The sequence below is a fragment of the Chelonoidis abingdonii genome, chromosome 2, assembly GCF_003597395.2.
Source record: "Chelonoidis abingdonii isolate Lonesome George chromosome 2, CheloAbing_2.0, whole genome shotgun sequence".
NCBI classification, from domain to species: Eukaryota; Metazoa; Chordata; order Testudines; family Testudinidae; genus Chelonoidis; species Chelonoidis abingdonii.
The window spans coordinates 286,383,105-286,403,753 of record NC_133770.1 but is presented as its reverse complement, the minus strand read 5'-3'; the positions used below and the strand labels follow the sequence as shown (position 1 = coordinate 286,403,753).

At 42.4% G+C, this 20,649-nt stretch overlaps 1 protein-coding gene across 2 annotated transcripts in view; it reads right to left on the bottom strand.

Moving 5' to 3' along the window:
* Positions 1-20,649, bottom strand: part of TG (thyroglobulin) — a 216,760-nt gene that overhangs the window by 103,744 nt on the left and 92,367 nt on the right. The window contains exons 34-38 of one of the 2 annotated variants that reach the window (XM_075063253.1): positions 19,782-19,919; positions 14,728-14,793; positions 3,228-3,362; positions 1,541-1,705; positions 718-940 (exon numbers count right to left, since the gene is read on the bottom strand). In XM_075063253.1, the coding sequence (XP_074919354.1) occupies positions 718-940; positions 1,541-1,705; positions 3,228-3,362; positions 14,728-14,793; positions 19,782-19,919 (727 nt within the window). The remainder of the gene's footprint in view (positions 1-717; positions 941-1,540; positions 1,706-3,227; positions 3,363-14,727; positions 14,794-19,781; positions 19,920-20,649) is intronic. The other variant, XM_075063254.1, reaches the window with a different exon arrangement.

The window sequence follows — 20,649 nt, the reverse complement described above, 5'->3', positions numbered from 1 at the left end:
GAATCTCTTGTCTTTCATTAATCAGTTTATATTTGTGACAGGTCACTTTGGCTCTCCTGGACTAATTAATGATAGCTGGCTTCACACAACAAAGATAAATGAAATCCTGCAAGATAACATGCCCAATGCCCACCAAGCCTGTCTCTCACTGAACATCAGGCTGTGCATTACAAGTAATGTTCAGAATCTTGTATTTTACTCACACCATTTCAGTCAATATTTTTGTTTTCACAGAATTTTCATGATAGGAGGGACCCCTCTGATTATTTAATCTGACTTCCTGCATAGCAGAGGTCAGAGAATTTCACCCAGTAATTCCCACATTCTATCTGAGCAAGAGCATAGCTGTTGGATTCAATGAGTTAAAAACCAACCACCTCAAACTACATCAACCCCCTCCAGATCTCACCAGGGCTGAAATATGAGAGATGTAGAAAAAAAAAAAGAAAGAAAAACATAAAGTGGAAGGAGCACTAATTTTGGAATCTCATGATTATTTTTAATACACTATGTGGTATAGAGTTAAATACAACTCTTGGGCAGTGTGTATGTAGTGTAAGCTGTTTTTTCTGTTAGCAACCAAATGTAATAATTTTATCAACATATCTAGTCATTTATACCATGTTCATCATTATGGTATCTTAGTGTCTGATTGGGTTTAGATCATCACTCACAAACAAAGACATCAAAGGTCTATTCAACAATGCGCCTTCTCACCGAACCATAGTAGCATTCCAAGATTGCAGCCAGGTAAAGGGCTCTGGAGGATGAAACCGGTTCTCTGCTATCGGAGGTGCTGCATATGGAATCCCAAAAAACTGACTAACATTTTTCCACTCAGAACCAACCCGGATAACTTGGGACCTGCCGAGCAAAACTCCATGCGATGGAATGTACACGGATGAAGTTAAATCAGGTGCAGAGATGGATGCAAATGAATCTATTTGGAGAGGGGGAAAAAATAAGAAAAAAATTGTTTTCCTTGGAAGCCTAAATCTCCTTTTCAAAAGGGATTTAGGCACTCAGGAACCTAAATCTCTTTTGAAAAGGAGATTTAGGCTCCTAAATCAGTTAAGAATTGCTGAGGTTAGCAACGCCTAAATACCTTTTGAAATTTAGGCCTTATGGACACTGTCTCTTTAAATGTTAATAGAATTTGGGCTTCTAAGTACTTAGGTACTGATGAAAATATTACTAAATTAGAAATTTACCCTTGTTCAAAGTCTTTTTGACTTGATGATGATTTTGAGCTTCACCACAAAAGATATTTTGGGAGGTGTTCACATAATCCTAATGTATTGCACCCCACTGTTGTGACGCGACATCACAATGATGATGATTTGGGGCTTCACCATGAAAGATATTTTGGAAGGTGTTCACATGCTTTTTGGATGCAGCATAACAACCTCACCCAAACTGGGACCATCCCATACAAATCAGATGGGTGGCAACTGTAGTGATATGCTTCTACCATTCTCCCATCTACCAGACAAGCTTCTACAATGGAGCCTACTTCAATATGGTACTGCCTTGCTCTTACCTTGCCTCCTATAGACATAAGTCGCTGGCTCCTTGAGTAAAACTTGACAGCTGTGGCCTTGCAGGCCATGTGTGCATATCTGTGTATCAGGGTAGAAGATGCATCTTATTGCTGATGGTTGGATTTCAAGGGTAATCACTGTGCAGGACTGGTTCTTTGAACAGGCTGTGGAGAGAGATCGCAAGCAGACAGACAGACAGAAAGAAAAGAAGATGCCACGTTTTCAAAATATCTAAGGTGACCATATTTCTCAAAAGGAAAATGGGACACCACCTGAGGTTAGTCTGAGCCCCTCCACCGCAACATGGGGCTGGCCTGAGCCCTGCCTGCCTGCCCCATGAGGCGGGGGAGGCCCGCATCTTGGCATCACTGCTTGCCCTCCACACCCCATTTTTTTTTTGGCAAAAGTGGGCATTTGTCCCATTCGCTCTTGCCAATTGATCCAGTCAGTAAAAGCAAATGGGACAAAGGCCCATTTTTATCAAAAAAGTCAGGATGATTGGGCTTAAAAAAGGGACTGTCCTGGCCAAAATGGGACTTGTGGTCACCCCAAAAATATCAAACCTCCCAAACAATTTAAGAGGAGATTTTTCAAAGGCACAGAGGAAAATGAAGCTCCTAACTCCCCTTGACTTTCAAATGGAACTGATCCACTGTCTGCCATCTTTTGCCTTTGGAAATCACTCTTTCCAGTGGTTAAAAGTACCGTGTTTAATAAAAAAATAAAATGGAAAAGCCCAGTGCTGCACTGTAGCTTGGAGGTATAATTCCCAGCTCCAGCTGACAGATACGCACTAGTTCTGATCGAGCTAACACAGTAAAATGGTTCAAACTAACAACTCAAGTATGTACTTTAGAACTCAAATGGGACTGTATGCAAGTGGCTAGCCCAAGCCACCGCCCATACTGCTGCAGCCACCCTGCTATTTTTAGAACTAGCAACTGTACATCTACCCGAGCTGGGAATTACACTTCCAGCTGCACAATAGGAAGGATGATATTGCAGAGAAATAGCCTTCTGCAGCAAATGGAAGCTTTTATTCAAACTCAGAGCTTCCTCTTCTCATATTAGCCCTCTCCCAGGACTTGCTGGGAATAAACTTTTATTGAGCATAGGAAGTTAGAGAGAGAAGACTTTGATATACTGTTTAGAAGGTGTTCCCACTGGGGAGATTTGTCCCTGATATTCAGGCTCAGCTTAAACATACCTTTGCTAAATTTCAACCCAATACTCCTCACTATACCTCCCACCGCCCTAGTGGCATTCTAAACGGTTCCTGGAGCCTTCAAATAGTTGTAAGTGTTGTCACATCTGTCTCTTAGTCAGTTTTTAGCCTAGTTACACACAGTTATCTTTTAATTGTTACTTATAAATTAATTCCATCAGCTCCTCAAACATTTTGTTGCTGTTCATCAAATAGCCTGGTGGCTAGTAGATGCATATGAGGCGTCAAAGTTTTCCAAAAGCAGCTGAAAAGTATGCCACTTCACCAAAAGACTTTCTGTTAGGCCTTTCATTAGGAAAATTATTTCAGGTCCCTCTTCCCAATTCAAGAAATGCTAGAGGAGAGTTATTAAAAAAATCAGTTGCTCTCAACAACATGCTTCATTGTCATAGGTCAGTACATCATGTTCTACAAAGCCAAAGAAAACAGCCATCTTCAATATAAGAAAATAAGTTCCTCACCTGACAGACAAAAATCTCTAGCAGTGGACAAGTCGTCAGAAATCTCTCTGCTGACTTGTGCAACATCAAAGTTTAAGATGGATGGATCAGCAAGTACTGAGGAGGCACCCAAGAGCAGCCAGGAGTCCAAAGGCACTATGAGACAAAGCATAGGAAAATAAACAAAATAAGCAGACGAGCACAAACTTCACAGGAAATAGCTATTCAAGGAGGAAAAGTGGCATGGTGCATCAGCAGACCTTGATTTACCTTTGGGCTGACTGAGAAGATCTTGGGTAAACTTTTCAAAAGCAAACTTAAGTGTCTGGGGAGACCAAGTTCAATTTTCAAATGTAACTGAGGACTAGACTGATGAAGGTAGTTAGGGAACCTAAAGATATAGATAAGTGCCTAATGAGATTTTCAAAAGCATCTAAGCAGGAGAGGCATCTAAACTAAGGTGACCAGATGTCCCGATTTTATAGGGACAGTCCCAATATTTGGGGCTTTGTCTTATACAGGTTCCTATTAACCCCATCCCCTGTCCCAATTTTTCACACTTCTTGTCTTGTCACCCCACCTCTAACTACCATTGAAAGTGATGGGAGTTAGGCATACAACTAACTTAAGAGCTTTTGTAAACCCCGCTGGTTGTCTAACTGCATAGTTAGGCACCTTTGTGCCTTCATAACACCTTCAGACTTTCAGTTACTTCTAAATATGGGACTTGCATTCTTAAATCACTTAGGTGCTTTTGAAAATTTTATCCCTTGACTTATCTTGATTTTATGTATATATAGCATCTGCTCTAACTCTCATTGAAGTCAATGGGAGTTTTCCATGGATTCATAGATTTCAAGGTCAGAGGAACTGTTTTTATCCTCAAAACTTAACCTTCCACGTAACGTAAGCCATAGAATTTCAGACAGGGATTCCTTCATGCCCACAACTAAATATGGACTTAGGACCTAACCTTTAGGCACCTGGTTTGGTTTTTTTTTTTTTAAATTTGGCCTCAGTGTTTTTCAAAGAAGTTTGCAAAGGAAAACACCCAACACATTCAGAATTTTTTCTCATATGCAATGGAGAAAAATAACTTATGTGGGTCTTTTAGAATCTGACATGCAGAAGTAGAAAAAAAATTATGGGTTGGGACTGGGCCTTTAATTATTTTGGTTTCTTTCACCAGTTCAACAGGTTATAAAGCAGAGGGGCCTGCAAGCCTGGGACTACCCTCTCCTTGTAATTGAAGGGTGGAAGAATGCTGTTCCAGCTGCTGTCTTACGATTGCTGGTGAACAGCAATGCCTGCTATTTGAGTTCACCTACCATGCAAGATGCAATTTTACAGCTGTGTATGTTTATTACAGATTGGCTATCTTTAAACAGGCTAAATCCAATCTGTAAAGATGGCCAGTGTTCTCCTCCTGATTCCCATCACTGGAAGAGAGCCTTTTCTAAGTTGGTCAGCAGGTTCCTCCATCATCCAAAGCACCTTCTAGCTGAAGGTTTTGGTGGTTCACGTAAACAGGGCTATGACATGTTCTTCACCCTAGCAGTGAAACACCTTGCTAGTTTATGAGAAAAAGGAAGTGAAACTGACAGATTGGTCTTGTTCCACTGTTCACAGTGTAATAGAAGAATTTATCTAAGATGGTATGAGTAACACAGAAGAAATATCACAGCTCAGAGTTTCACCTTGACACAGCCCTTTGAACTATGTAAGTAAACCAAGAGGGGAAGGTGCAGTTTGTGAATTCAGAATAATATGCAATTTATTAAACTGGATTATGAAAACAAAATATACTTTATTAAAAGTCTCTTGTTATTAGGGACAAATCCTGTGCTAAGTTTGAAGCCCACATGGTCAGGCTGTCCTACGGGGGTTCCATGGAAAGATCAGACAGAATGAATTGCACCTCACACTTTAAAGAGCTGCTGCAAAACTGTGCCGTGGCTGTCATTTCAGCCTTGAGGTTGCAGATACTTCGGCAGGTCCTCTGCTTCCACTCTCCAAGGAGTTATGTGGATTCATACCCTACCCATACCCCTCCCTCAGCCTGTTTGTGTCTGTGCTGCACATTCGTTGCCAACTGTGAACAGGGAGTGCAGAAAGAGCTATGTGCCACATACACAACCTAATCTTCCTCCCACACACTTTGGAACCATGCTGCTTTTCTTGCACTTCAGGGCACCTGTGCCCATGACGATGAAGGCTGATTGTTCCTAATAGCCAGTTAATTTGGTACTGTAGTGATATTTAAGAAAACACAGAGCTATTTAATGTTACAAATTAGTGTAGCTAGCACTAGAAATACAATCAGTGGGATTGTGAACTTGTCCCTGCATTTCATACCAGGTGCACTATACTTTGGTTTTCAGCTTCACTCGAAGCACCAAGTATTGGACAGAACAAGAGGCAAAATGCTCAGAGGCCCAATGACAGGACTCATAAGGCAAATCTTATTTTTTTACAATTCAGAAGACTTCATTGTTTTAAAGCCAGAAGGGACCATTATGATCATCTAGTCTGATCCCTGTATGACACAGACCAAAGAATTTCTCCCAGTGGTTCCTACATCTAGGCCAATACTCTGGCTGAATTAGAGCATATCTTTTTGAAAAATATTGAGTCTTCATTTAAAATCTGCAAGTGACGCAGAATTTACCATTTCACTTAATAATCTGTTCCAGTAGTTATTTGCCTGCACTGTTAGAAATCCATGACTTATTTTTTTCTAGGTGAAATTTTAGTGACTTCTTTTTCCAACTCCCACTTACATAATTTTTCAAAAATTCTGTTTTTATTATTATTATTGATGTTGTTTGAACAAAAGAAGCTCTTTAGCAATGTGGCTTAAGCTGCAGATTGTTACACAGTCATTACGTTTCAACTTTGCAGAGCACAAAGTACCAATAATCCAGTTCTTACAGCATGGAACTGGTGATCTATCTAGCTTCAGACACAAAGCTTCAAATTACTACTTATGTTCTGAAAAAGAGAGCTTTGTCTGGATTCCATTGTAAGTCAACATGGCTGGCGTGTATTGCTGAGGTTGGAAGCTATTTTCGCTAGGATAATTATATTTCCATAATGTCCACTGTGTGACCTCAGGCAAGTCATATGTCCTTTGAGTGCCTCAGTTTATCCATTTATAAAATATGCATAATAGTTCCAGAGTAATTCTATTAAAAAGTGAATGGAGTTACTAGGGATTTATACTAGTGTCGAATTTTGCCCAGTACAGTTATCTCCCAGCAATGGTGCGAGGTTTATTCTTAGGGTTTGTCTACACAGCAACGAAAAACCCATGGCAGGCCAACGCAAACTGACTCAGGTTCGTGGGCTGGGGCTGCAGAGCTGCTTCATTGTTGTGCAGACTTCAAGACTCGGGCTGGAGCCCAAGCTGTAGGACTCTCTCAACTCGCAGCCTCCTAGAGCCAGGGCTGCAGCCCAAGCCCAGACATCTACACAATAATGAAACACCCTGCAACCCAAGCCCTGTCAGCCGGCATTGGCCTGCCTTGGGGATCTAGTTGCTGTGGAGACGTATCCCAAGTGAAACAAGGAATACGAATGGTGCATTTATCTTGATTAGAAGTTAATGGGTAATAGATTTTATCCACCTGTATGTGCATGCGTGATCATGTGTGAAAGAGAGTGATCCAGACATTTCATTTCATTTTAAAATACAGAAAATTCAGCAGCTGCTTTGCAACCCATATTAGGAACAGTGTAAAGATCACACAAGCACAATGCAAGGATACAAGAGGCGCACACGGTATATGAAGGGTGTCCTTTTCTAGGCACAATCCTTGCTCGTTCTTTGCTTTAATCCTCAAAGAATTGACCCTTGCATCATTCATGTCTGATCCTTTCCATTTTACCACTATGGGAATGTTTTCCATTATTCAAATAATATCTGTCAAAATTATTTTCAGCTTGTCATCTCACTATCTCCCTGCCAAGTATAGATAACCTGCAAAATCATGACCATTTGGTGACAAACATGGTGTGAACTCTGGGACGAACCCATTTCATTGCTGTGCTGTTGATCACATTGCTATAGACTTAGTCGATTATTAGTCTTCTTCTTTCCTCCACCTGGCAGGTGTCCATGGGTGGGAATGAACCTGTGTCAATGGTTCATTCCCACCCACTCTCCAATATCACCCCAAGGAAGGCCTTCCCAAGTCTGATCTAAGCTTATCTCACGCAGTAATTGCTTTTTCAATATCTTACAAGGCACACAAGTCCATAAAAGTGCTGCTTTGTTGAATGTACACAGTGCACCTGATGGGAAGTTACTATTTTATACATAGATGAGATGCCACTCTTTCTAACTACATTCTAGCAATTGCTTTCATTGCATAATTATAGGAGTCTGAATCCATCCAGCTCTGTAACTTTTATTGAAAAATTATAGATGTCTCAGAGAAGGCTTCTGCCTTGCAGATGTTTTATGGTTAGCGTGTGCATGGTTTAGAGGGGAGGGATAGCTCAGTGGTTTGAGCATTGGCCTACTAAATCCAGGGTTGTGAGTTCAGCCCTTGAGGGGGCCATTTAGGGATCTGGGACAAAAATCTGTCAGGGACAGTACTTGGTCCTGCTGTGAAGGCAGGTGACTGGACTTGATGACCTTTCAAGGTCCCATCCAGCTCTATGAGATAGGTGTATCTCCATATAAACTTTTCAAAAGCACTCAGTTCTGGTCTCTCTCCGCTCCCAGTGAAGTCAATGATAGACCAAAGCTTTGGACAATCCCACCCTTGATGTGTGGAAGTAGAGGCACATACACTGTAATGAATAGAGTCCAATTCAGAGAAAAATGCGTGATGTGCTTAGAGATGGCCATCAACCAAATCCTCAGAGCTAACATGCCTAATTTATGTTAGAATGACAAACTCTGACCTGACTCTGAATTTCACAAATAGCCCTTACATTTAAACTGGGTTAAACTGAACACCTGGATGCAAGCAATCTCAAACCTTTGGAGTGTTTTAAATTCACATCTAGAACTGAATTTTGCAAGTGACCTCTATCATTATACAGCAATGGATCAAGCCTAAATCCTAAATCCAACCTCCCCTGAACTTCTGAATCTCTGTCTGAATTTTGCAACAAGACCGTGTCTCTTACAGTTGTTCTTTCCTACTAAAAGTTGGCTGGTTCATTTTAAAACATAGTGAAGGGAGATTTCAAAGCTCAACAACTTTAATGTAAACCTCACGTAGGGTACACAAGATTACTGCAAGTCACCCCCTTGGCATAGTCCCAGATCAGATAGACCGGATATTTTCTCTACAACATGATTTTATGATATCTGTGCTTCAAATCCTATGATGTTAAATTATGTCTCATCCTATTTAAGCACTAACATAACAATTACACAACCATCAATATCTGAGTTACTCAGACTAGCCAAATTAATGGAACATTTGCCACTATCACTATTGATACAGAGCAGCATTAGCTAGGGTTCTTTAAGATGAACGAAAGTTTCAGCTCTCTTTACTAGTGATGGACAAATCTCAAAAAATTCAGAGACTTGATGCCATAACACTTCAAATGCTTTTCCAAAGCATCCTCCTCCTAACTCTGCAACACGGAGTTGAAAATAAATTGTCTTGAGAGATTTTTGGCTGGGAAGATAATGGGAACAGCTTTTCCCATAGCATTATAAGGTCTCTGCTCCCAGAGGCAGAACCAGGAAGAAGAGCAAGGATGCATGATAATAAAATAGGCATCCAACCTTTTTGAACGTCAGAGTCAGTTTGGTTTGTGTTTTAGAAGCAGGGCCGGCTCCAGCTTTTTTGCTGCCCCAAGCAGTGAAGTGGGAAAAAAAAAAGCTGCAAATCGACAGCACTTCAGCGGCTGCTCTACCACACCGCTTCATTCTTCGGCGGCAATTCAGTGGCGGGTCTTTCCCTTCGAGAGGGACTGAGGGACCTCCCGCCGCATTGCTGCCGAAGACCTGGACGTGTCTTCCCTTTCCACTGGCCGCCCCAAGCACCTGCTTCCTGAGCTGGTGCCTGGAGCCGGCCCTGCTTAGAAGGTGACTAAGGCCAGGTCTACACTGTGACTTTAAATCGGTTTAATGGCCGATATACCGATTTAACGCTGTATCCGTTCACACGACGTCGTCATTAATATCGAGTTAAACGGCTCCTTAAATCGATTCGGAACTCTCCCAAACGAGGGGTAGCGCTAATTCGATAGTGATAACTCGGATTAGGGTTCATGTGGACGGAAAATCGACGTTATTGGCCTCCGGCGGCATCCCAGAGTGCAGCACTGACCGCTCTGGACAGCAATCTGAACTCGGATGCAGCGGGCAGGTAAACAGGAAAAGCCCGCGAACTTTTGAATTACATTTCCTGCTTGCCCAGCTGTAGCTCTGATCAGCACGGCTGGCGATGCAGTTTGAAATCGAAAAGAGCTCCAGCATAGACCGTACGGGAGATACTAGGTCTGATCACTGTATGGGAGACAAATCTTGTTGTATCCAGCTCCGTTACAAGAACACGAAATGCCAAAGCGTTTGAATAAAAAACTCCAGGATACACAGCGCTGTGTGACAAGCGTAACGGGAAGCCAGAGACTCAAATGGAGCTCATGAAGGAGGGAGGGGGTACTGAGGACTCCAGCTATCCCACAGTCCACAGCAGTCTCTGAAAATTATTTGCATCTTGGCTGAGCTCCCAATTCTGTAGGTTCAAACACAGTGTCTGGCGTGGTTCAGGGAACAGCTCCTCAGTTTATTCCCCCCACCACCACGTGAAAAAAAAAAAGGGAAAGATTGCTGTGCTATGGCGTTTGCTCAATGCACTCCGCGAAAAAGGCGCCAAAGGGTTGTCTGCTGCCTTCACAAAGGGAGGGGTGAGGCTGTACCCAGCACCACCCGGGCAATTGTTTCTGCCCCATCAGGCACTGTGCTCTCAACCCGGAAGTGGGAACTATGGATAGCTGAGGAACAGCTACCCACAGTGCACCGCTCCTGAAATCGATGGTAGCTTGGACCATGGACGCAAACAATCGATTTCCGGGGATCCCACTGTGGACGCGCTAAACCGATTTTATTAGATCTGTTTTGTAATATCGGTTTAAGCTAATTCGAAGTAATCGTGCAGTGTAGACGTACCCTAAGGCTTATTCATCACTACCACCTCTCAGAACCAATTGACTCGAAAATACAGATTTAAAGGTGTCCAGAACTTTATCTACCTCAATGGTAGGAAACACTTGGTGATAACTCAACACAGTTGGTGTATAGCATACAGTACATGCCGTCAGGCCTAACAGTGATGCCTCTCAGCAAATGCTTTTATTCTACTGCTCTCCAAAACCAGCTCACTGGCGAACATCAACGCAGCATGGATTCACTTCCCTTTTAAAAAATAGGTTTAGTTCACATTTTTGTGAACGTACTTGGCTATGAATGAATCTGAATGAACCATTTTCTTAAACCTACCACATAATAACTATAATCACTTTAACCTACACACAAAGATGTTATTTATGGCATTGAGAAGTACAGTAACGATGTTGCTCAGATGTGAAATGGAAGCAAGTGTCCTTTCAGTGGTTTCAGTTATAGTAAGTGGTGTGTGGGACAACATAAGTGCACCAGATGTTTTTTAAAAAGAGTAAACGCCAACTCTTCAAACTACAACAAGGAAAGTGCCAAATACATTGAAGGAGAATGTTGAGAAAGGGAAGGTTCTTATTTTATCTAGACCTCTGATATACCCACAGGATTTGGAGGCAGACATCAGACCAATTCAATTCAATAATTTCCAGGCACGTTCCTGAAACTGTTGCTTATGTAAATAATCCTTAACCACACAACTAGTCAGAGGGATAACACATGTGAACAAGGATTACTCATATGAGTAAGATTGCAGGATTGGGCCTATATTAACATGGCATAGTGTCTCAGTGTCACCCAATTTAACACCTGCAAGGATAAGACAGGCTTTGGCCCTAATGGGGGTGAACAATCTTTGTACAGCGTGCCCAGGTTTGCACTACTTCCCATTGCTGACTTGTGGCAGAATTCCACATATTGACAGGCCGTCTCAACAATCCCTTTGCTTTCTCTGGACCTGGCAGCCAAGTGAGAAGCCCTTTCTTGGCAGTGCAGCCCCAGTTAAATCAATGGGACAGCTTACAAGGATAAGGACTATTGGTTTTCCCAGGGTCACTCACTCACTCACTCATGCCCGTCACCCCAATCGGGGTATGAGCCGCCAACCCTTTAATTTCAGGCTAGTTCACAAAATAGATGATTCATCCCACAGCAGAGGGTCAGCACAAAGCCTATGCACCACTTACATCTCTGTGAGCTTCAGCAAGACATAAGGGTGCTTGCTCATCCCAGCCCTCTGCAGAGGAGCAAATTTCACCTCGGCTTTCTGCTCTCCTATGACCTCACTCAGGCTGTCTCCAGCATAACATACTGCTCCCTCTTCTGGTTGGATGCTGTGGTGCATCCACATTTTTTAAAAATGTGTACTGAGGTGGAAGGCGTAACATGCTGAAAATACCTGCTGATAAATGTATTCTCATGGGGCCAAACCTTACAGCCATTGTTCGGTTCTTCCTTGGGGAAAATCTCCCATTATCATAGAGCCATAGAAGATGGAGATGATGGCAAAAGTCCTAAGAAATCATCTAGACCATCTCCCAGCCAGTGTAGGACTGTTCCTTACTGTACATTGAGGTAAGTGGGAGATTTACCTGAGTTTGGACTGAGTAAGGCCTGTTTGATTTGGCCATGACTATCATATTTCTGTATAAAAAAGACTGACAGTATATAGATGTAGAGGTCACCATTTAAAAAAAATGAACATCTACTAATGGTCTCTACGTCATGGTGTCTGAAATATGCAGTTAACTAGGTATGTCCTATTCTAAATAGAGAAATAAAACTCAGTATCTCAGATACCATGGTGAGGAAATGTTTTCTGCCCAAATTCTCCAATTTGTCAAGGTTGTTTTGAATTCTAATGTTGTCCTCCAAGTGTTAGCAACCCCTCCCAGCTTGACCATGCTAATGTTTAAATATCATGGGTTGTAGGATCATAGAAATATAGGGCTGGAAGGGACCTCAAGAAGTCATCAATTCCAGCTCCCTGCACTAAGACAAGAGAATGAAAAATGGAAGCTAATGAGGTTAGTACCACTTTTAACAAGGGGAGGAAGAGAGGGCTTAAAAGAGAACTGCCTTTTCTGGATTTCCAGATGAACAGATAGTTTGTAAAGAATGGAATTTTCCAGCTTGACACTGATCCACTAGAAACTCTTATTAGCTCACTTCAGTATTTCACCAAAGGAGTCATCCCTGTACATGCCCATCCGGACACCTGTTTTTCCTCCCGTTATACAGCCACATCTACACAGACCTTGCAACCAAGTTTAAATAATATGGTTAATAATAAAAAAACCTTTAACCTTACACACTGCTTTAAATATCTACAAAGTGCTTTACACATTAGGTAATTCTTGTGCGCTAAGTCAGTATAATTATCCCCATTTTCCAGACAGAGCAATAGAAGCAAAGAGCTTAAATGACTTTCCCAAGCCCACACAGTGAGTCAGTGGCAGAGAAGTTTAAATGTAGTTGGTGCCAAATGTATTTTTATTATGATATAGTTGATCAGGTTCTTTCCATTTATATACAGTACTGACCAGAAATGCCATTTATTTATGGAAAGTCATTTCTCCAAAGCCCATACTTGCTGACAGTCTACGTGCATTTCTGGAAGACAGCAACTGCAAAGTCCCAACAAACAGCAGTTAAGTTTCATCCATTAAAGAGATCTCTCCATAGTCGAGAGAGATTGTGTCAAACCACAGGGTGTTCACTGGGATTTCTAATTGATCAATGTAATTTAATATGCAACCAACTGATCAGGCAACTTTTGTCACATTATTTCCACCATCACAGGAAATAACAAAAGAAGAAACGGCGAAGGGCCTGATCCACCACCGCCTTTCTTCCCTGATTCAAAGCAAATCTTTAAAAAAGGCAACACTTTATATGGAATAAAACAGATTTCAACTTGGAGTTGCGATTGTGTACAGTCATTACAGGCTACTATATTCCTCTCCCTTCCATTAATCCCATCAAATGGGCTCTGCGCTATGAGCCCTCCCCCTCTAGTGCCATGTCCTCCGCCACACCACATGCTAACATGTCTTTCTTTATGACATCCCGCCACTTCTTTTTGGGTCGGCCTCTCTGTCTTCCTTCTTCAGTATTGATCTGTTGGACTTTCCTACCCACATTGTTTTCAGGACTGTACTTTACATGAATAAACCCTCTGAGTCTGCGCTCCCTCATTTTTGGGTGTTACTCTGAACACATCTGTCACATACACACACCTGACATGGTCTTCCTTCCTTACGCCACTCATTCATCTCAACACTTGCGTTTCAGTGGAACAGATCATTTGCTCATGTTTCTTCTTTGCTGTCAAACACCCAACACCACACATTAAAACTAGTCAGACCACTGTTTTACAGACTTCCCTTTTCATCTTACTGGTACCATGTCTCTCTCTTCATTTGAGTCAGGTATTGTGAAGGGCCATGATCCGTTTAATGTGGATGTAAAATTTTAACTGCAGTTTCTGCTCAGAACTTTTTATATAGGCCTGGAGTCCACAGCTTGACCTGGGCCATGGGGGCTAGCTAACAGAGAACAATAGCTAGCTAAGAAAAAGCTGGGGTAAACAAATAACCTTGTGTGTTTCAAGTCAGTGAGCGGAGTCAGCATAACTCAATGTAATTGGGCGTCCTTATCGCGAGTTATAGACACATGAAGCGCTGAGAAAGGCCTCATGGTTACTCCCTAATACAGGGAGGAGATAGTGGTACAATACCCCTCAGATCTCAGACAGAGTTCAGGAAGAGGCCCAATGTAATTGACATGAGTTATGTTACCCTCCCCTCATAAATGTATGCCAGTCCTAGCCACAGAAATGCAAGGGTAAATTTATAAAAAACTGTTAAGTACTAATTACTGCTTTTTCGCTTTAAATCTCTAGGAGTGTACCAGTTAGGGGACATGGTTCAGACCTGGGTCTGGGTTTGCAGCAGGCTAGCATGTCTAGCTCAAACCAGGCAGGGCACTGAAGTCCCAAGCTGCCAGGGGAAACAGGCTCAGGGATAGTCTCTCAGCACATCAGTTGGCAGCCCCAAGGGGTTTTCTGTGATCCAACCCATCATGGATACCATTCCACTTACAAATGATTAATTCCTTCTGGAATCCACTAAATTCTTGGCCTCAGTAATACCTTTGTGGTAACGAGTTGCACAGGCTAATCATGCCAGCCAATAGCTCGTCTGTTTTGGTTAAATGATACATAAGAAAGAAATTACTTGCTATAGCTGTGCAGTGTAAAATAGGGAAACATAAATGGATCATTATACAAGTGGTTGTTATGCAGAGCATGAAAAATAGAGGTCACACATTTCCTCGATTCCTTTCTTTGCCCTAATACACTATGACACTCACCGTTCTCTGGGCTACGAGGAAACAGAACAGGAGGGCACACACTGGGTATAGTATTCGTCATGACTGCTTGAAAAAAAAAAAAAGACAGTTTGTTATAACGATGTAAGGCAGACAATTTTTTTTAAATCTAACTATATCATCTCTGAACCTGCAACTTCATTTTTGTGATTTGCACATCCACAACGCAAACCAAACAGACTTTAATATCTTTGCTTCCCAAACAGTGGTTTTAGGCTGTAGCGCTTGTTCATATTTGCTGTTATTTTAGCTCTTTTTTATTTGCATGCCAACATACCATGAAATATATAAAGATTTCAGCAAAATTTCTGCAGCAAAATAAATATTTTATAGTGGGCTAAAGCCAGAGGACTTTATTTGAGCAAACGTCCATTGGCATGTGTAAGGCCCTCCAGATTTTAGCCACTGAGTTTACACTTTCTTTTTCAGCCTCAAAACTTTCATCATAATTGTTCCACTTCTGGTCCCCGGAGCCGGAGCCCACCTGCACAAGTGATACAAATTTTTGTCTGCAAATATCTTGATTTGCATTAACATCTGTGCCGACTTTTGTCTTGATGCATGGTACAGTGGGAACGCATTAAAATTTCCTCCCCATCAAAAAGAAATGCAGCTCTCGCCATTCTCTCTTTGGCTCCCCATTTGGCCTGCGCCATAGGCTCCTCTCTGCAATGCCTTTGTCCAATAAGAAGAGACAGCTTCCGTTGATGGAACTGCCATATAATGCCTAAGCTCGGAGTGAATGAAGTGAAAAATCCTCTGGACTTTAACTGTGTTATTTGTTAGTGAGAAGAAGGATGGTCAAGTGGTTAAGGCACTGGCCTAGGCCTTGAGAAATGCGAGTTCAAGCCTCTGTTCAGTGACTTAGCCTTTCTGTGCATTGATTTCCTCTGTGTAAAATGAGAGGAATAGTACTTCCTTCCCTCACAGTGGTGTTGTGAGGATACAGATGCACCTTTTAATGTATTTATCTGAGATAAATAGCTAATAGTTTTAAATTAACTGCTCTCTTAGAATAACGTACCTTTTAGGAAGAGTCCTGTGGCACCTTATAGACTAACAGGCATATTGGATCATGAGCTTTCGTGGGTGAATTCCCACAGATCCAGACTAACACGGCTACCCCTCTGATCCTTTAGGAAGAGTGAGTCATTTAAATTTCAGTTGAATTACAGATTATTACAGAGACTGCAAGGCATCTACAAAACAGGGACAAATCCTTTGGCGTTTTTGCTAGTCAAGCTGCCAACGACTAAGGAAGACATTTTGTGTCTGCTCCGTGCAGTTGGAACAAGGAAGCAGGTTTGCCTTCAACCTCCACTGGGCTTTATGCTATGGCAAAACTCTAGAATTTAGAGATAAAAGGAACCCAACTGGGCCATCTAGACTAACTCCCCGCCAGAGCAGAATTGGTCTCTGCAGCACATTTTATAGTTTAAATGTTGTGCCAATGCATGAGAATCAGTGAAAATCTACCATCAACCATAACTGACCTGCCTAATTTCAATGCCCAAGATGAGTGAAATGCAGAGCATAATGTAAATTCATCGCTCAGTTATTTCAGATCTAATAACCAAAGCTGTCAATAGTCACCCAGAGAAGGATTTTCAAATGTTATTTCAGACAATTAGCTCAACATCCTCCATTGGAAAGAGGAGACACGAAGCGAAAGCTTTCTATGTATTACAGAGGAGAAAGGAACTAGACTTAAAAATAGCAGTAATGAAGCAACGGGCAGTATGGTCCTGCTCTCAATGAAATTCAGTGGCAAAAATCTCCATTGACTTCAACAGGGGTGGAGCAGGATTGGGTCCTTACTCCTGTCATTTGGTACAAATGCAGGCCTTGATCCACCCCAGCAGGCCCTTGCACCCCTATGGAACCTTGTCTTCAGTGGGATTCTGCACAGAAGTAAAGGCCGACACACAGATTGGATTGCATATCCAGTAGATCCTGATATAGTAACCCCTCTGCCACATGAGCAAACCTCTATTGGGCTCAATACAGTGGTGATATTAAATGGGTTGTGGTCAGACTAGACAATTGACTAGTCTCTTCTGCCTTAAACTCTGTGGAACTAGTCCCACTGTAGTCTGTTTGAGTAATGATAGCAGGATCGGGTTCAGACATACCTCCATTTTCTCTTAGTGTTTCTGCTGCATTGAAGGAAAGCCTGAGAAAGTGGAACCCCACCCACACGCTGTGGTCAGCTAGTCAGACAGCACAGAGGTTGTTGCTCAAAAAAATTTAATACTTTCCAAGAAGATGAAGAAAAAACAAACAATTTAGGCTGCAATGTGGTACATGCAGGCAGGATTCTAATTAGTTCAGAAAGCTAAAAAAGAGACTGCAAGTCTAACAGAGTTCAGTCACCCCTCCAGCAGGCAGAAATCTCCCCTGTGTTCTCTAAGGTCTGAGGCGCATATTTTTTAGGCCACACACAGAGAATTCAGGGTGGCGGAGACTTTTAGTGTAAAGCAGGGCTTCCTAAAAACCATCACTATCCCTCCTTCCCTGTTTCCCGCCACCACAAAAAAACCAAACCAACAAACAATATTTGTATGCAGAAATGAGCCTGAACCAAGATCCCAGATGTTTTCCTAAAAGATATGCTTTAGCAATTGTTTGAGAGAAGTTCTATGGCCTCTCTCTGACTGTGTTATTCAAGAGGTCGGACTAGACGATCACAATGGTCCCTTCTGGCCTTGGAATCTGTGAATGAAGCTATAAACATTCCCTGAATCCAGGGAAGTTTGAATCCAGCTCTGGAGTTGAACTTTGCAGACAGGGCCGGCTCTACTGTTTTCACTGCCCCAAGCAGAGCACCGAATTGCTGCTGCGAACGATGGGGGCAGTCCATGTGCCACTAGGGGAGCACATGCGTGTCCGCGGCAGTAGCAGTTCGGCAGTAGCTTCTGTCTTCAGGCAGAACACAGAAGCTGCGCTGCCGTGGACAGCTGAACATAGAAGCTGCCACCAAATTGCCACCGCTGCAGAAACGCACGTGCTGCCCTAACAGCATACGGACTTCCCCTGCGGTCTGCAGTGGCAATTCGGCGTGTAGCTTGGTGGCAAAAACACATATTGCCGTCCCAAGCACCTGTTTGGAATGCTGGTGCCTGGAGCCGGCCCTGTAGATTAGGTCAGATGGTCCACTTCCTAGAAAACAGGTGACCAGCAAAAGACCATTCACTCCAGGGGCGCTGGAACAATTCATACAGCAGGGGTGCTGAGAGCTATTGAACTAAATGGTAAATCATGTATATAATGGAAACAACTTCAAGCCAGGGGGTGCGGCAGCATGAGGGGCAGCTCTAGCTTTTTTGCTGCCCCAAGCACAGCAGTCAGGCAGCCTTCAGCGGTGCGCCTGCGGGAGGACCAACGGTCCCGCGGCTTTGGCATATCCGCCGCTGAATTGCCGCCGAATCGGCGGGACCGGGACCTCCCGCAGGCAATCCGCCAAAGGCAGCCTGACTGCCGCCCTTGCAGGGACCAGCAGGGCACCCCCTGCAGTTTGACGGCCCAGGCACGTGCTTGGAGCGCTGGTGCCTGGAGCCACTGCTGGGCAGCACCCCTAGTTCCAGCACCTATGCACCATCCCGTTATGCTACTCCTCCCTGTCCTGCCTTTGCCCCACCCCAACCGAATTACAAATTATCCTCCCTGGGACCTACCCTCTGGAATATACAAGTCAAAAAGCCACATGACTATATTTTTCCACCAGATAAATGAACAAGAGGAATTCGCTGTTCCAAATTCTTCTACACTTTTTTTGCAAACTTGGTGTCGAGTGCACCAATATAGTCATTGTAAGCAGAGTAACTGCAAATCACCGAGAAAGATTTTGCATTATGTGGGCCATTTAGCCGTGGAAACGTTATGTCCATATTTTCTGTGCAGGGCACTTAAATACTAAAGTGCTAATGACTGGCAGTCATGTTACTTTTATTCTTTCTTGTGTTATGTTCTCTCTATCTAAAAGAAATGTGACTGTCACCAAATTGCTCTGTAAGTAGAGAAAAACACCATAAATTATATTTTTGAGCTACTCGGTAGCTTGAAACTGATTTTTACTATTGCTGACTGAAAGGTTTCCACCTTTTTTATTTTTGACCAAAAAAATGGCTTGTTGATTAAATGTACATTTTCTCAAGAAAATTTCCATTTAATTTACATTTTTGATGTTTTTGTTAAAAAAACAAAAAAGTGTTTGGTTTGCAGTTGTTAAAAATCGAAATTATCCTGGGCTTAGTTTTCCAAAACTGAAAATTATGGGCTTGTGAGTTTCTTTAAAAACAAAGAACAAATAACCCCTGACCCTAAACTAATTCAGTGAAAATTTTCATCAGAAATAATATTTAGTTTTGTTGAAATTTTTTATGGAAAATAAAATATATTTTGACCAGTTCTAATCATCTTCCCTCTTTGTGCTGTTCTTGTCTTCTGGAAACACTTCCTTCAGCTAAATAGGACAGCTTTTATCAATGGCTGAATTATTTCAATGCACACTAGAAATGCGGTAGTATTGGTATTTAAACTCTGGACATAATCCTACCTTCACTAAACAGAGGAACAAAAATCCAATTGACTTCGTGGTTTAAAAGTCAAGACCTAGATAAGGGAATATTGGCCTCCACATATCCCAATATGTCCTCTAAGATTGGTGTGGCTTACTGACTGCTGCACCTTAGCATAATCTGGATGATGGGAATGAAGTATGGTCTTGTAACTAAACAGAGGGCCTAGAGTGACAGTTCCTGGCTCTGTCACACACTTTCTGTTTGACCTTGGGAAATTCATTTAACCTCTCTGTGTCTCCGTTTCCCATCTGCAAAATGGGTATAAAAACACACCCTTTGTCTGCCTCCTCTAGCTGTAGCGTCTTTGAGGCAGGGCCTGTCTCTTTCTATGTGTTTGTCCAGTTCCTAGTACAATGGTTTCCCAGTCTTGGCTGGGGCCTCTAAGCATTACTATAAAGCAAATAAATAACATCACACAGAAGACACGCTAAATGGCAGACCACCTGCATTACTCACCAGGCTTCTGATACCAGCCAAACGGATATATTCTGACATCTGCAGAGCTGCAATCGGAAATCTGCCAAGCGCTTCCTGTTTCCTCAGTGCAGGTCTGGATTCCTAAACTGTTCAGAGTCAAGCAGAGCACCTCACCACCTACCAGGAAAACATCCAGTTACAAAAATTACCATGGTAACTTTGTTTAAAATACTATTTTTAAGAAAACTAATATTTCCTGGTTCCACTAGGTATTATATGAAAGTTCCTTTGGCTCAGAAATCAGAGAAGGAAAAGACCCATTAGGTCTTGCTCCCATTGAAGTTAATGATGAAGCTGTCTTTGATTTCAGCGGGGACACTATCAGGCAATTAGGGCTGGTTTCAAAGCTGATTGATGTCAATGGGAGTCTCTCAACTAACTTTTCAGCGCCTCTGAGTAATGGAGGGCCCAGCCCCAAGATTTTCAAAACCAGGCCTGATTGTAAATTGGCAGGATTTTCAGAAGTGTTGTACACCTAGAACTTCCAACTGACCTCAGCAGGAACTGAGGGGTTGTCAGTACTTTTGAAAATCAGGCCACTCGCTTAGGCGCCTAAATATGAATTGAGAAGTAAAATTTTCACAAACACCTAAGTAACTTAGGAATGTCATAAACAGATAGTAAGGGTTAATGTTTCTTTTACCTGTAAAGGGTTAACAAAGGGAACCACACACCTGATCAGAGGACCAATCAGGAAACTGGATTTTTCAAAGCTCAGGGAGGGAATTTTGCGGGTGGTTGTCTTTTGTCTGTCTCTCTTTCTGTTGCTCTCGGCTCTGAGAGTGAACTTTCTCTCTTCAAGCTTCTGTAATCTTCTGTTTCCAAGTTGTAAGTACAAAGGTAGAAA